We start from the raw sequence: 17,931 nt of genomic DNA on the forward strand, positions 1-17,931 counted from the left end.
AGGCACGGTAATTTGCAGAAAGGCTCATTCAGCACACCTGGACAGGAGTCCCACATCTCTGGAGAAGCAGAGGAGACTGTCCAAGGATGAAGTTCTGAGGGCCGGGGCTTCTTGGAGCCTGAAGATTCCTCGGAGCAGGTATCAACAAGCCTTGGTTGCGCTGCACAGGGAACCTGTCCTGCAAGGAGAGACAAGGGCTCTTCATCTACCAAGTTGGACAGAAGACATAGAGGACCACTGAGAGCCACCACCTGTTTTGAAGTATCCACGCAGTTCCAGTGGATAGCAGATCTCAGCAGCCAGGCGTTGTTGCCTAAGATACCTGTTGATGCAGGGGAGTGACTCAATCACTCTAAGGGAGATTCCTTCGTGCTTCTTTGGTGCAGCTGAAGTCTTGCCAACTCCAGAGGATGCACAGCTGTGGAAATGTTGCAATTACTGGAAGGAGCTGGAAAAACATTGTCTCAAACAAGGCTGTCTCAGGAGTTGTAGGCTTGTTTGGTTCCTGTGAAGTCCAGCAGAGGTTCCAGTGGGCAGAAGCAAAAGAGGTTGATGCAGAGGAGTCCTGATGGAGTCTTGCATGCCAAATCTGGACCTACTTGCAAGGGAGTCCCTAAATAGCCCTAACAGGTGGCTTGGTCACTCTTTGGGGTGTCCACCTATCAGAGGGGGTAACTGACATCAGTTACCTGTCCTTACCAACCAGATGCTCCCAGGAGCCTCTGCACATCTTGTTTCCAAGATGGCAGAATCAAGTGGCCACCTGGAGGAGCTCTGGGCACCACCCATGGGTTGTTGATGGACAGGGGACCTTTGTGCAGTTTCGCTCCAGAGCAGGAACAAGGGGTTCCTGAACTGGTGCAAACAGGATTATGCAAGAAGGGCACCAAATATGCCATTCAAAGCAGCTGGTGGTGCTCATAGACCACCCCAGCCCTTAGACACCTAATACACAGAGGGGAGGTTGTCACACCTCTCCCCTACATGAAATGCTTTGTTCTTCCTCTCCACCCTGAGCACGGCTCATCAGCAGGAGGGCAGAACAGTGTCTGGGGTCAGCAGCAGCGTGGGCTGGCAGCTAGAACCCCGTAAGGCTGCACAGGAAGAACTAGGGGATCCTCTAAGGAACCCCCAGCGTACATGGTATCATGCAACTAACACTGGAATTGGTATAGTTGGTTCCAACATGTTTGATAACAAACATTCCTAGGTTCTGACAAGCCATTATGTAATTGGACCACTCGTGTTGACCAGTGTCCACTACATACCTTAAGATGGCTTCCCTGCACTTACAGAGTCCAGGAAATGATCTGGGGTCTTTAGGGGCACCCTGCTCATGCAGGGTTACCCTCACACTTAGGGACATGCATCCTGCCCTTGGGCTGAAGGGCCTGCCAGAGGGGTGACTTATAGTGTCTAAGTGCAGTGACCAGGTTCGGTGGTGAAAGGGTGCATGTACCATTTCACACAGGCTGCAATGGCAGGCCTGCAGTCACAGTTTGCATGGGATCCTGTGGGTGGCACAGTATATGCTGCAACCCAATGGAGACCCCTGGTGTACGAATGCCCTGGGTACCCAAGCACCATATACTAGGTACTTACATGGGTGCACTAGTATGCCAATTGTGGGGTGTACGAAGTCAAGAACAACCAATTTTAGAGGGAGAGAGCACAGTCACTGGGGTCCTGGTTAGCAGGATCCCAGTGAAAACAGTCAAAACACACTGACAGCAGGCATAAAGTGGGGGTAACTATGCCAAAAAAGAGGGTACTTTCCTACAGTTCGTAGGGATAGTATGACTAGCATTTATTACATCAACAAACAAAGGGGGTACACAATCATTAGCGCTCTCCCAGGAGGCTCAGGATATGTGGAATTGGCTCATAAATCACAAAATATTCCTGAGAGCCGAGTATGTGTCCGGAGTATGCAACACCTTAGGAAACACACTCAGCAGATCAAGAGACAGTTGCCACAAGTGGGAATGGATCAAAAAGAGCTGGACAAGATATCCTCATGTTGGGGCTAACCAGCATTGAATTTCTTTGTGACAGACAAGAACATCAAATTCCAGTTCTATGCCAGTTGGTATCTGCTCCCAGGGTTGTGGGGGGATGCCCTTTTGATCAGATGGTCAGGGATTTGTGCATATGCTTTTTCCCCTTCCCTCTCTTACTGAAGGTTCTCAGGAAAGTGAGAAGGGAACACTGTTGCCTCATCCTGATTGCTCCCAGATGGCCCCGGCAACACTGGTTTACGGGGCTCCTCCTGTTGTCGGAATGCAATCCCATTCACCTCCCAGTAACGCAAACACTGTTGACAATGAACCAGGGCCAGATCTTACATCCGGAACCAGCCTCTCTCCACTTGTGTGCATGGCTCCTGAATTCAATCAGTTCGAAGACCTAGACATTCCTCACGACTAAAGGGATATCCTATCCAAAGCAAAAGCTGAATCCACAAACAAAACATACAGATTGAAATGGAAGCGATTCTGTTCCTGGTGTCAACAATCTAATTTACATCCCTTGAAAGCATCTCCTCAGGAGATTCTGCCTCATCTCCTATTACTCGCTAGATCAGGATTAGTGCATGCGTCTGTCAAGGTCCACCTCGCAGCAATCTCACGATACAAAGGTTCATCACACTCTCTCTCTCCCTCTGTTCCACAAGAATAATCAAACAATTTATTTAGAGATTATTCAGAGCTTTCCCTCCGGTCTGATCTCCTTCTCTGTAATCCCAGTTTATGAAGCCATCATTAGAGCCCATTTACAAAACAGACCGAAAGATCCTGACATGGGAGGTAGCATTACTATTGGCTCTCACCTCGGCTAGAAGAGTCCATGAAATACAGAACGTTCACAACCCAGGAACCTTTTGTACCCTTCACTGAGGATTATGGGCCATATGTACAAGCACATTTTCCCATAGATATAGTATGTGAAAAACCCTTTGATACACCTGGCCCCAAGTGCTTTTCGGAACAAATCCAAGGTTCATTCCCAAGGCCCCAACACAATTTCATATCAATGTACCTAACAGCCTTTGCACGTTTTTCCCAAATCCAGCTTCACCAGCTGAAGAGTCTTTTTAAATTCTGTTTACATCGTACTAAGCAAATATGTAAGCCTGATCACCTTTTAGAGTCATATGGACAATCACAACAAGGTACTTCAGTCACAAAAGCAACTATTGCATGATAGGTTTCTGCTACTTTCCAGTTTTACCATTCATAGGGGGGCAAACCACTTACAGTCCAAGCAAGAGCACACTCAGCAAGGGCAGTGTCCACTTCGGCTGCTCTGTTTGCTGTGTTTACCGGCTTCCCATTGGAAAAGATTTGCCATGATACAGCGTGGAAGAGCACCCACATATTAATGTTGCACTACTGCCTGGAATCAGCTCACCACAGTGATGCAGCTGTAGGGCAGGTGGTGTTGTCATCTATTCCAATAAGGTGAGCCTCTTTTCATAGAGTTGTTAATCGTTATTTAGGTATAGATCCATATAATGCTGTTGTATACTGCATAACTATCTCATCATGTATGGAGTATTTCAACTTGAGATATATATAGATATATAGGCTTCCCTTATAGCACAAGTGATGTTATTCCCACATGTGCACGAAAATCGGCGGGATGCAGCCTCTCTTGGGAATATTCTACAGGGTGCTATCACCTGAATGATCATAGTTCAAGTTTGGCCTTTAAAAAGGACATAGATAAGCTATTAAAGTGACTATTCATTGCCATTAGGGCCTTTGGTAATGATACATACTGCTTTTTTATCATACCGTGAGACTCCAACTTTGGCGACAGGCAGTGATTCAAGCATGTGAACCTATGAAAGATATCAGTACTGGAGAACTGCAGTTACAGGTAAGTAACTCATTTTCGTCTCCGTGAACCATCAGAGAAGGGCCACTGCATCCCAGCTCAGAGGCTGACCTTAAATCGGAGTTATCCTGGAGATAGCATGCAGGCTTTTAATTTGTCTCAGAGTGTCCTTCCATTAGGGATATTTTCTGGAAGATTCAGACTCTAATATTGATTGCAGTTCTGAAGGTTCCCCACCCTTTAAGGTTCACTGCCTTTCCCCACAGGCCCAGTGCCAATACGACCTCTGTTGGGAGTGATTCCAGTATTAGGGGAGCCTTTACGCTCATATGAAGATGTTCTGCTCACTCTCTGCAGACCTTGATGAGATAGATGTGTCTCTGCAACCTCAGGGTGTGCCATATTTTCTGCCCTCCCAGTTGCAGGTCACCATTGTTATGGAGTGCTCTTCCGTGGGTTGGGGGGGCTCATCTGGAGCAGATGGGAGCGCAAAACCTTTGATTCCCATCAGAGCAACAAAAGCAAGTCACTGTGCTGTAGTTGAGGGCCATTTGTCTAGCCATGAAGGCGTTTCTCACCTCCGTCTTGGGCCATGTAATACAGGCTCTTTTGGGCAACACGGCTGCTGTGCACTAATTAACACACAGGGCACAGTGGGTTCCTGTAAACTGTCCTAGAATGACTTATACCGGAATATTCCCAGTGGTAGTTTGTCTAGTCATTGCTGTGAATGTTAAGGCATGTGTCTTGAGTAACCTATCTGTGCAAGATCCCAAGTGGAAACTCCACCCAGAGGTGACGAGCCTGGGCTTCTCCCTGCTGGGGCTTCCCTGTATCAAAAAGCAACAGTTCAGTGACAGCAGGCAGGATGCTAAATAGAACAGTAAATACATACCTGCTAAGAGTCTGGGTGGGATGCAAGTGGCATGCACAAGAATCATCACTGTAATACTGAATGATATTAACCTTAAAGGCATGGCTAATAGAAAAACATGAGTATTGGACATTTACATTCTCATCTCTCCAGATTGGAGGCTAGAATCACAGTATAGAAAGATGGCTGCATAATTTTTTCTGAAATAGAGTTGTTGATATTGTGGATTCAGGCAGCAGATAAGTAATTAGCTGGATTAGGATTCTAACATAAAAAAATAATGTTCTCCTTCAAGTGATCTCCATTAATAATCGTAAGAAAATAATCATGCCCATGTGCAGTGATACGTGCGCATGTTTCCCAAAGTCGCACTATGTAACATTCACACTGCTTTGGAAGGGCCAGGTTTAACATGGAAAATAAATTCATATTATAACAGCCTAAAAATACAATAGTGACAATTCCATTAACTTACTTTAAAGGTTGGAAAATACTTAGTCCTGAAGTGTCTCAGAAAGAAAGACAAGTGGCATTTTAAAGCAACTTTTTATTTTATTTTTAAGTGAATGAAAGGGAAGGGCAGAGCAATATTGCTCTGTAGACTGCAACTCTACTTCTGTGAAAAGGCCTCTAGACCTTCAGTGTCCCATCAAGCTCCATAGGTGGCATTTACCTCAGTTCTTTTATCCGGCTTCTGCTGACAGGATTTGGAGCTCTGAGCTAGATATTTTTAAGACTAGTTCTTCACAATATTCTTTGAGAACCAATTTAAAATTGATTCATTAAATGACAGCCATGCACCTCCTCAGCATGATGGCCTTCTGTATTGCCATAGGTACCCCATGCCAGGTTACACATGCGTCTGTTGTAGTAGTGCTTAGCGCACTAGTGGTGCCAAGCGGAAGGTCATTGGGACCAGTTATTGTTCATCAGCCGCCGCACTTGACTCTCTCTGTTGTAGTGGTACACCAACAAAAGGTTACAGCGTCAGCCTTTTCTCGGCTTACTTCCACAGAGTACTATTACAATGGACGCCTCCCTGACAGGATGGGGTGTGCACTTACAGGATCTGACTGTCTAAGGTCAGTGAGAACACTGGCACCAGGTCTCCACATCAGGTACTTGGAACTAATAGCAGTATACCTTGCATTAAAACATTTTTCCCCACTTGATTGGCAAAGTAGTCCTCATCAAGATAGACAACATGACAGCCATTTATTATCTTCAAAGGCGAGGGGCCACCAGATCTCCAGAGCTCTCTCACCTAGCCCATGGGATTTGGTGGTGGGCTCTCTGATGCAAGATCTATCTGCTGAGATGACAACGACTTTGTTGACCTCAGCAGGAAGCGGTAACTAGTCCTCGAGTTATAACTCCACCAGCAAGTCCTCCTCCAGTACTTCCAACGGTGGGAGCTCCCACCGATAAACTTCTTCACCACCACAGAGAAAGCCAAATGCCCAAGCTTCACCTCCAGGTTCCCACACCCAGAGTCCTGGGGCAATGCACTATGAAATAGTGGGTTAGAGATATATTCCTACGCTTTTCCTCCTGTCCCACTACTTCTGTTTGTGGTTCGGAGGCTTCGGCAGATGTCTCGGCCTCATCCTTGTGGTTCTTACCTGGGCACGCCAGCCATGGTTTACCACCCTCCTCAAACTCTAACTGGTTCTTCTTGAGAGCCAGAACCATGGAGAAATTAGGCACTCAGACCCCAAATCTCTCAGACTTGTGATCTGGCTCCTGAAGTTCTAGAACTTGGGTACATTAATCTTACATCCGAATGCATGAGCATTATTAAAGAGGCAGGCCTACGACTCATGCCTGTTTTGCTGTGAAGTGGAAGAGATTAATCTACTGTTGTCATTCAAAACACATTGACCTTTTAGCAATCAAAGTGCAAGTTATTGTCTGCTACCTACCTCACTTACAACTTGTGGTTTAGCTTTCACATATATACGACTACACCTCACTGCCGTAGCCGCCTACCTTCAGAACAGGCAACACATTTCCCTCTTCAGACTTTGTCATTAAAGCTTTAATGGAGGGTCTCAAAAGAGTCATTCCTCCTCAGGTCCTACCAGCGTGAATATGGAACCTCAAAATTATATTGGCAAGACTCATGGGCCATCCGTTCGAACCCCTCCACTGCTGTCTCCTTCAGTTTCTTTCTTGAAATGTAGCATTTCTGGTTGCCATCACTTCAGTTAGGCGTGTCAGGGAGCTTCAGGCACTATCCTTTGAAGAACCTTTATTCTAATTACACAAGGATAGGGTTGCCCTCCACATAGTCCCATATTTCTCTCTAAGGTGGTCTCACAATCCATTGAACTTCCTGTTTTTTTTTTTCTTCAACTTAACTCAGTTGTGAAACGAACTCTCCATTGACAGAACAAAATCCTTTAGAAAGATGCAGCAGCTCTTTGTCACTTTCTCCAAACCCCACAAAGGGAAGGCCCTATCCAAATCAAGCAAGATGGAATTGTAAATGCATCCAGACGTGCTATGCGAAATCGAAAAGGACATTGCTCATTCCTCCTAGAGCGCACTCCACTTAGCCTCAGTGGCCTTCCTGGGGAACATCCCTACAGCTGATGTCTGTAAAACAGCGACCTGGTCCACACCACATACTTTAAAAAAAATAATAATGTGTGGATGTCCTAGCTCGCCAACAAGCTAAAATTGGCCAGGCAGTTCTCCAAATACTTTTTCAATCTACTGCAACTTTCACAGGCTAGCGACTGCTTTCTGGGTTGACTGCTTTACGAACTGTGCACAGTATGTGTTTCTACAGCCACTGGCCTCAAACAGAAAATGTTACTTACCCAGAAAGCATCTGTTCATGGCATGTAGTGCCCACCCTCCTCCCTGGACGATTGTGACCGTTGCATCTCTCATCTTTCTTTGCATGGACATCACTCTCTACATTGCTTCCCTTCACATTCCATCCTCACCCGCCATGCGGAAAAACAATCTAGTAATAGTCAATGACCATGCGCTTTTGGAGTCACACTACCTTGTGACTCGAAAGACTTCTTTTTTAAAAAAAAAAGAACAAAAATTGCACACATCTAGACCCAACACTAGATGGCAGGAGTATGCACAGCATGTGAATCTACAGCACTACTTGCCACGAACAGATGCCTACTGTAAGTAAGTAACATTTTCCTTACTGAAGGTAAGTAACTTGTTCTTCTTACCTTCACTGCATAATAATGCTTAAGAAAATGGGCAGAACTCCCAAACACAGCATGTTTTTAAAGGGTATATGGGAAGAGGTTTATGCATATGGAAAAAATGTACATGTGGAGAACAAAGAAAGGTAATGCTAGATGTTAACAGGTACCTGCAGATTGTTAGGGAGGGGCATTCCAGGTGTTTAGAACTAGCCATTTGCTTGAAAATCTGACATAGTTATTGATTTTCGTACTCATAGTTGTGAATCTTTAAAATACTAAGTAGAAACTTTAGGAACGTTTGTTAGGGAAAAATAAGAGAGAATAGGGCCTTTTGCGCATGCTTAAAATAGTTGAATTTTTGTTTATTTGCATTTTTTTTTATTTTTTTTAAGGATGACGGTCCAGAAGCGAAACCGTTGAAAATTAAAGCAAAAGACTCTTCTGAGAAAAAACGTAAGAGGAAGCTGGAAAAGGCTGAGCTTCTTCATGGAGATGGCAAGCAAAAGTCTAAGGATCTAAAGAGACTGGATAAGCCAAAAAGGAAAAAGCTAAAATTTAACATGGACAAAGCAAAAGAACTGAATAAACTTGCCAAGAAACTAGCCAAAGAGGAGGAGAAGAAAAGAAAGAAAGAAAAGGCAGCAGCTGCAAAAGCAGAGCTAGCAAAGGAAATAATTGAGAAGAAACGAGAAAAGAAAGTGCTTGACATACCATCCAAGTACGACTGGTCTGGTGCTGAAGATTCTGAAGATGAGAATGCAGTTTGTGCATCCCAGAGCTGCCTGCGGCCATGCAAGGACAAGGTGAGTCACATTTTAATCTCATTACAAACGGACAGAGTAGACACTTTTGAGCTAATAAATAAATAATTAAATAAGTCTTACGTGTCTAGTCATGCGCTTCTTTCCCAACATCCTCCTCTGTATATATTATTTAGTAGAGCAGCCTTAAAAACTCTATCAATTAGCTGATCAGTCTTTGATAGTGTTTGTATGTATATAATGTGTGTGGTACTGGAAGTGTGTGTATGCCTTGCTTGAGTGCATGGCTTTATGTGAAACTGGTATCCTGACTTATTGTTTGCCCTAGCATCACAGTAATCTAGCATGTGCACAGATGACGAGATCCAGGACCTGTTCTGTGACAAGGAGAGGTGCACTGAATGTGCCATCATAGTGTAGTGGCATAGATCCATCGCTGTATTGAGAGAGACCGTGTGAGCTACTGTGAGCTACTGAACCGTTTGTGTAAACTTCCAGTCTAATGTTCATCCAAATCCTTGTGCTTACAACCTGTATGTAGGTGTGGTCAGTAAGAATGTAGTTGCTGGATAGTAGACCGATTTTATGGTATGATTCTGTATACTGGGATCAGTGGAATCCATTTTGTATGCCCCTGATTTAGCATGACACAAGATGGGGGCGAATTACATGCTCTACAGACAGTAGATGTATTTTGCCTGTATTCCAGTGGCTGAAGGATGGAGACCCAGACACTGAGGTGTATAGGAAGGAGGCAGGCCTAAAGTCAAAGACTCAAAAGCTTAAAACCAGAAAACTATCAAGAAAAGTAGAAAAACAGAAGTGAAATGCAATCTGTATGCGTGGAGAGCTGCAGCAAAAGAGGCAAAACTTTGACGATAATAGTTCTTGGGGCACTCTTACATTTTCTTTGTTATATCACTGGTGTTTGCCGAGTGCTCATAGGAAGCGCCTCCATACTTGCCATAAAATCCAATGATGTACCTACTGGACTTCTCTAATATGGTTTACGTTCCGTGACTCAGTGGCCACCGTGACCCATAGTAACAGTGAAACATCCTGTTCACATCTGATCCCCAGGTGTATCATGCTTAACTGCCAAATTAAACGAATGTCTGCAGACAGGTAGTGTGAATGGAAATTACATCCTGCAAACTGATAATAAGTACAAGAATGTCTAGCACCACGCATGTGCCCCTCTGTAAGCCTGCCCCCTGGTTGCTGTACCTCTCACTCTATACCTACTTCAATTCACTGTTTTCTTCCAGCTGTTCCATACTATTGCCATTTCAGACTCCCTTAACTGCTTCCTACCCTTGTCTTTTCAACGAGAATTTAGTGGGAAGTTTTTCAGATGGCTGTGCAGGTGCCTACTCTGCCTCACATTAACACTCTCAGTCAGATTGCCCCAGTGGTAGAGATGGTGAAGTGTTGGAGGAGGGCAGTGAATGTGAACGAGATTTGTCATTTGGCTGAGTTACTGTTCTCTATTTTCACTACCCCGATCCTTATTTAATCTAGTGTTCTCCATATTAAGGCAAGTTAATCAAATCTGTAATAACTTAAAGAGGGTGCCTGACAGTCTGCTAAATCTAGGGTAGTAATCCAGTTTCACTGACATGGAAACATGGCATGATACTTGTGCACAGTGCTAAACGTAGCCTCTTGAAAATCAAACTGCCAAAGGGTAGGTTTAATATGAAAAATCTGTCCAACAGCAGGTCCTCCCTGCAGGTGTTTATGATTTGGAGTTTACATATTCCAGTCTGAAAATCATCTAATGTATCAGTGCTTCATTGAAATGATAGAGCGTTAGCCAGTCACTGCTCAGGCAACATTGTTCATGGTCATTGTAGTAGTGGTGGACACAACTGTGAAATGGTTTTCCCACCATTGGAGAATGCCTTTTTCTGAAAAACAAGCCAACGTTTCCTGGGCCACACTGTTATCACACAGTTGTGATTTCAGAGTAATGGGGCCATGGACATGTTATCACTTGGGTATGCCTTCAGATTCACCTATCTTTGTTTCATGTAATACTACACTGGTATTGTGGGGATTCTCACTCCTTTTAGGGATCTATTCCTATGGCTTCTTGTAGAAAAACTGCTAGTTGGTCAACTGTGAAAATCCTTTTGTTCTGAGTACCTTTTTCCATGACCCACTATTTGTATATCTGTATTCAAAGCACGGTTGGTGAGCCTTTTTAAGTTCTCCAAATATCCCGGTTCTGTAGTCTGTTGATTACAAATGCCTTCATATTAATATGTAGCGGAGCTAAAGGCTATTTTGCAGCGCACATCTTTTCTGGGTCCTCCTGTTGCTATCTAGTAACTGGGTCTAGAAACATCTCTATTTTCATCTTTTTTATCCATATTGTCATCTTTCCATCCCTATTTTCATCTTTTTTGTTCTTCTTGGTAGGAAGATAGTGTTATCTCCCTGTAATGTCCAATGTAATCACACAATGCCCGAGTGCATGGGTGCCATCTTCAGATTCTTTATTCTGACGTTGGTCTTGCAAGACTTGGCTCACTGCTCCATCATCTAAGATAACTGAAGAAATGGGGCAGAGGAAGAGGGAAAGCACCAGAAAAGACAGAAGACCGTCAAAAAAGACAATGGACATCAAAGAAAACTGTAAAACATTGAAAAACACTGAAAAACAGTTTTTCATTTGGGCTTCCGACTGGGTCCGAGAATGCATTCAGGGTGGTCATTTTCTCTAGAGATGGAAAGTGCCCCTTTTAGTTTTTATCTAAAGTGCCATCACAAGCTAGCTCAAAAAGGGGTTGATATCGGAGATGAGTAAAGGAATTGAAAGGGGGGGGGGGACACCTCAGCCCCCATATAGAAAGGTCTCTCAAAGCCAAACAAACACTTGATGGTGAGAGAAAATGACAATAGCTTGAGGCCAAAATGGCATCTCTAATTCAAAAGAAAAAGCAATTTGTCAGGTTCCTTAAGCATTACAAGAACTTTGTGATAGCAGATGAGAGTAGGACAGGAGAGCAGAGCCAAGCCTCACTACAGTCACTGCAAATTATAAATGACAGGCTGTAAATCGAAAAACAGGAGCAGTTTTACATTGAGGAGGAGCAGCATGAAATGCCCATCCTAGATACATCTCAAGGAACAGAAGATGTATGGCAAGACCTAGACACAGGAAGAACTTGACTCCTACTCTTCTAGAGCATCCTGACCAGAAGATACCTATGTATAATGTGGTTGTAAGAAATTAGCTAACTGGTTGAGAGGTTTAAACCCTGCACAAGCAAACCTGAAATGAACCTGTGCTCAACTCACTGGTAACTTGGTTCAGAGCAGTCCGGCTTAACCTGAAGGCAATGTGTGAAGTTTTTGTGCATACTTCAAACAGTAACACAGTGAAAACACGCTGCAAAAGGATCACATGCCAGGTTAGAAGTATAGAGTATTTTTTAATAAATAAAACAAGACCAAAACAACCTAAAATAAGATCACAACGACAAACGGCCAATCAGTAGAACCAGAGAGATTCAGTTTTTAAGAGCGCAAAAAAGCGCAAAGTACCTACTGTCGACATCTGGTTGCACCAGACCAGGACAAAGTCACAAATTCAGGTGGACCACACTGAAGATACAGCATGCAGCCAGGACCATGCATCGGTTCCGAGATGTTTTTGAGGATCTTGTCAACGAGGGCTTAAGATGCGAAGTCCGACATTGAGGATGTGTTGCACAGTCAGGGCGATGCATTGGTGTCAAAGAGCTGCGATGGGGATTCTGGGCCTGTGCTGACAATGCATTGCTCAGCAGCCATTCCAGTGAAGCAGTGGACTGAGATGCGGTGCAAGTCTTTGTGGCAGAGAAGATCTGTTGGTTCTCTTTGGGGTTGCACCGTGCAGCAGAGGAGGTGTATTGGTTCTGCTGGCTTCGCAGAGGCTGCCAAATCAACGTGGGCCCATTTCTAAAGGTCAATTACTGCAGTGGCACCACTTGGCAGGACCTAGGTGTTGGGGTCCTGGTTGTTGGAGCCTTCTGTCCCTGAGGCTCAAGTTAGGAGGCCAGCCAACTAGCCCTTGGAGTTAATATTGGTGGTCCTGGGTTGAACAGATGCAGGTCCAGTCCTTTTCACCCAGACAGAGGGCAGCAACCAGCAGGTCAGCACTGCAGGAAAGCAGTCCATTAGAGAAACAGAGTGGCTGTCTTTTCAGCTGTCCTTCTTCCTGGTAGAATATCTACAGATACAGAGGTGTACTGAATAGTTGGTGTCTGAGGTCCAGTATTTATACCCATTTGTGCCTTTTAAGTAGGAAAAACTTCAGGAAGTTCCCATTTTGAAATGCATAGGTGTCCTGCCTTCTTGGCCCTGACTCCAGATTATCTAGAGGGGGAATGCAGCCCTTTGTGTGAAGGCAGGACACAGTCTATTCAAGTATTATTGGGGTGTGCCCAGCTCCTTCCTCCTATCCTGCTGCTGATGGCCCATCCAGGTACTACTAAGCTCTCTATTGTGTGTGACTGTCTAGGAGAAATGCAGAATGCACAAAGTCCAACTTCAGCTGCTCCCAGTCATGTGACCCAGAGAAAGTCTGCAGGCATCAAATGGCTAAGACAGGAGAATGCCAGCTTTCTAAAAGTGGCATTTTTCAAAACTGTAATTAAAAATCCACTTTTACTATAAAAGATGATTTTTCATTACAGTTTCAAGGACACCAAACATGAATTGTGTATCTTTTCCCTTTTGGGAACTATAATTTATTAAATGTAATACGGTAACTCCAATGGTATCCTACGGGCGTGATAGGCCTTACAACAGTGAAGAAGAAGTTGCTTACCTTTGGTAACACTTTATTTGGTTGAGATTCTATCTAGCCACAGATTCTTATCCCCAGGTGACAGACAAGATCTGAATGATTTTCGAATTTCAAGCAGTACCCATACACACCTCTATGTGGTTTCATTCTGCTCCGCATTAGCATGCGTGCTGGAAGTGACATACGCGGTACCTGTATAGGCACCACTTCGGTGTGCTGCCGTCACTTCATTTCAGGACTTTCCATGTCAGGAGCGTAAAGCTACGATGAGAAGTCGCAACTAGTGTGGAAAACATTAATACCCTGAAAAGGGTGTCCTTATACCTGTACCGGTTCGTAGAGCAGGGAGGGTCGGTAAGGAATCTACAGCTAGATAGTCTCTACCAGATAAGACATTACCAAAGGTAAGTAACATTTTAATCTGATAGAGACTTCTAGCTGCAGATTCCTTACCTTTGAATAGATACCCAAGCAATACCTCCCTGGAAGTAAGTCTGTGAATCTGATTAAATGAAGAAGTTCTGTAGGACCAAATGGGTGGAGTGCCCGTCATGACTAACCTGACAGTTCATACAGTAGTGTTTTCTGAACATGTGCAGAGATGCCCACATAGCTGCCTGACAAATATCCAGGTGACGAATGCTGTGTGCAGTGGTCGCAGCATTAGCTCTGGTAGTGTGAGCCCGAAAACCCTCAGGGACCTGTTTCTGAGTTAGTGCGTAGCAGACCTTAATGCACAGGACAATCCATTGTGAAATGGTTCTTTCTGTACATTTTTACTTTTCTTTTCTCCCACATAACTAATGGTGAGTTGATTGTCCACTTGGAACTCTCTTGTGCAGTCATGGTAGAACGACAATGCTCTTTTTAGTCTAGGTTGGTTGAGTCTCTCCTCTTTTTTGAAGTGATGAGGTGTCGCAAAGAAGGTAGGCAGGGTGATATTCTGGCCTACGTGGAAAGGAGTGACAACCTTTGGCAGAATGGAGGCACTCGTCCATCAAGCAGTTTGCCTGGATAAAAGGTGGTGTAAGGGGGGTGCACTGAGAGCTCTTCTAGTTTGCTGACTTTCCTGGCCGATTTTATGGCCACTCAAAAGTCTTTTTTTATGGTCACCAGACTAAGAGACCAAATGTATAGAGGCTCGAATGCAGCACACATTGGAAAGGTCAGGACTAGTTTGAGGTCCCACAGAGGTATGATGAAAGGCTTAGGTGAACCTATGTTGTTGGCCTGTAAGGAACCCAGCCAGAACAGGTGACTTCAAAAGTGAAGGTTGGTCTCTGGCAACCACAAAAACACAGAGACGGCAGATAGATAGCCCTTAACTGTGCCCAAAGCAGACAATAGAACTTGTGAAAGAAACATTTTACAAATTTATCCCAATGGCAGGCATATACCATTATGGTGGAGGGACTCCTTGCTGCCAGAATAACCTCACAGACCTCTGGAGGAAGGTCGAAAGCTGTCAACTGTCGCCACTCAGTTTTCACACATGGAGATGGAGGGTACACAGGTTTGGGTGCAGAATCCTGCCCTTTTGCTGTGACAGAAGGTCCTCCAGAAGAGACAGCTTGACCGAGGGACCATGGTCATGCTAAACAGCTCGGGATACCAGATTCTCTGTGCCCAATCCAGAGCCACAAGAATTACTTGGGCCCGATCATTTCTGATCTTGATAATTCTGGGCAGGAGTGGTATTTGTGGTAAAGCAGCCAGGAGGCCGGTGCTTCACTTGAGATGAACAGCATCTTCGAGTGAGAGTCGCCTTGGTATCCCCAGTGCGTAGAACTGCTGAAATTGCACATTCTCTGCAGTGATAAAAAGATTCCACCCAGACTCCCCTGCTGCTGAAAGAGATCTTTCACCACCTCGGGGTGGAGACGCCATTTGTGGTCCACTAGGCATCTTCATCTGAGTTTGTCCACTCTGGCGTACAGTGCTTGCCAGATGTTGAACCACAAGGGAAACCCCCTGACATTCCAAACATGTCCAGAGGTGTAGGGCCTCTTCACACACGGTCCTCGACCCCACCACGCCCTAGTTGTTTGCAGTACCAAATGGTGGTGGTGTTGTCTGTGAACATCTGCTCTAGCCTTCCCTTGATCACAAGAAGAAAGGCTTTTAATGCTAAGTGCATCATCGAAGCTCCAACAGGTTTGTTTGAAGCTTGGACTCCGCCGGAGACCGGAGTCCTCCGATTTTCACCTTTCCCAGATGACCGCCTCAGCCCAGAATTGATGTATCGGTCAGTACAATCAACTCTGGCTGGTGAAGGGAAAGGGTTCTGCCACTGGTCTCATTGCGTTCATTAGCCACCACTGCAGGATTTTTGTGTTACCAGCTAGATATAAAAGGCCATGAGGCCCAGCAGCTCCAGACTCAGTCTCACCGAAATCTAGGTAAGAGGATGAAACATCTGTATCATAGCCTGAATATCCTGGACTCACAGCTTGGGAGGATAGGCCCGAAACTGCACTGTGTCCAGAACAATTCTGATGATAGGGAGCGTCTGAGAGGGAGTTGGGTGTGACTTTGCATTTTGATATTGAATCCCAGGTGAGTGCAAGAGGTTCGTCCTAGTCTGAAAGTGGGTGACAGCTACCTGGGGTGAGCCAGCCTTCAACAGTCGGTTGTTGAGGTAGGGGAAGACTGAAATCCCTCACCTCCACAGGCGTGCTGTGACCACTGCCATCACTTTGGTGAAACTTCTGAAAGGCAATGGTAAGGCCGAAGGGGAGCCCAGCAAACTTCCTGGGATCCCATCGTGAACCACAGACAGCGTCTGTGGACAGGCGGGTCTGGATTGTGAAAATATTTGTCCTGCAAGTCCAATGCTACCATCCAGTCTGTGGGTCCAGTGCAGACAAAACCTGGGTGAGTGTTCAAGAAGAGGATGAGAAGGCGCAGATCTAGACTAGGATGAAGTCCTCTTCCCTTCTTCGCCACCAGAAAGTAGCGGGAAACGCAACCACAAACTACTTCTGATGCAGTCACCCTCTCTATGGCCAAGAGTGCCTGCACTTCTTGACAGAGAAAGAAGAGATTGTCCTATGTCAGCCTATTATAAGTGGTTGGGATGGATGGAGGGAGAGCCACCAAGGGGAGTGAGTAGCACATTTGGACTGTGTAGGAGGCTGGACTGGCTTGTAGTGAGTACCAAGGGGTACTTACACCTTGCACCAGGCCCAGGTATCCCTTATTAGTGTATAGGGTGTCTAGCAGCATAGGCTGATAGAAAATGGTAGCTTAGCAGAGCAGCTTAGGCTGAACTAGGAGACGAGTGAAGCTCCTACAGTACCACTAGTGTCACTTGCACAATATCATAAGAAAACACAATACACAGATATTCTAAAAATAAAGGTACTTTATTTTTATGACAATATGCCAAAGTATCTCAGAGTGTACCCTCAGTATGAGGATAGCAAATATACACAAGATATATGTACACAATACCAAAAATATGCAGTATAGTCTTAGAAAACAGTGCAAACAATGTATAGTTACAATAGGATGCAATGGGGACACATAGGGATAGGGGCAACACAAACCATATACTCCAAAAGTGGAATGCGAACCATGAATGGACCCCAAACCTATGTGACCTTGTAGAGGGTCGCTGGGACTATTAGAAAATAGTGAGGGTTAGAAAAATAGCCCACCCCAAGACCCTGAAAAGTGAGTGCAAAGTGCACTAAAGTTCCCCAAAGGACATAGAAGTCATGATAGGGGAATTCTGCAGGAAAGACACAAACCAGCAATGCAACAACGATGGATTTCCAGTCGAGGGTACCTGTGGAACAAGGGGACCAAGTCCAAAAGTCACAAGCAAGTCGGAGATGGGCAGATGCCCAAGAAATGCCAGCTGTGGGTGCAAAGAAGCTTCTAGTGGACAGGAGAAGCTTAGGTTTCTGCAGGAACGACGTGGAGAGTCGTGCAGAAGTGTTTTCCCGCCGAAAGACCGCCAACAAGCCTTGCTAGCTGCAAATCGTGCGGTTAGCGTTTTTGGATGCTACAGTGGCCCAGGAGGGACCAGGATGTCGCAAATTGCGTCAGGAGACAGAGGGGACGTCGAGCAAGACAAGGAGCCCTCTCAGCAGCAGGTAGCACCTGGAGAAGTGCCAGAAACAGGCACTACTAGGATGCGTGAAACGGTGCTCACCCGGAGTTACACAAAGGGGTCCCACGTCGCCGGAGACCAACTTAGAAAGTCGTGCAATGCAGGTTAGAGTTTCGTGGACCCAGGCTTGGCTGTGCACAAAGGATTTCCGCCGGAAGTGCACAGAGGCCAGAGTAGCTGCAAAAGTCGCAGTTCCCAGCAATGCAGTCTGGCGTGGGGAGGCAAGGACTTACCTCCACCAAACTTGGACTGAAGAGTCACTGGACTGTGGGAGTCACTTGTACACAGTTGCTGGATTCAAGGGACCTCGCTCGTCGTGCTGAGAGGAGACCCAAGGGACCGGTGAAGCAGTTCTTTGGTGC

General features: G+C 45.3%; 1 protein-coding gene across 5 annotated transcripts in view; it reads left to right on the forward strand.

The window, feature by feature from the left end:
* KDM5A (lysine demethylase 5A) overlaps nucleotides 1-17,931 on the forward strand; it is a 610,286-nt gene that overhangs the window by 561,343 nt on the left and 31,012 nt on the right. For all 5 annotated transcript variants that reach the window (XR_011202239.1, XM_069228130.1, XM_069228132.1 and 2 more), the window contains one exon: nucleotides 8,286-8,696. Coding sequence is in view for 4 of the 5 variants with exons in the window: in XM_069228130.1 (XP_069084231.1) it covers nucleotides 8,286-8,696 (411 nt within the window). In the remaining variant the exon portion in view is untranslated. The remainder of the gene's footprint in view (nucleotides 1-8,285; nucleotides 8,697-17,931) is intronic.

Source organism: Pleurodeles waltl, chromosome 4_1 (genome assembly GCF_031143425.1).
Source record: "Pleurodeles waltl isolate 20211129_DDA chromosome 4_1, aPleWal1.hap1.20221129, whole genome shotgun sequence".
NCBI lineage: Eukaryota > Metazoa > Chordata > Amphibia > Caudata > Salamandridae > Pleurodeles > Pleurodeles waltl.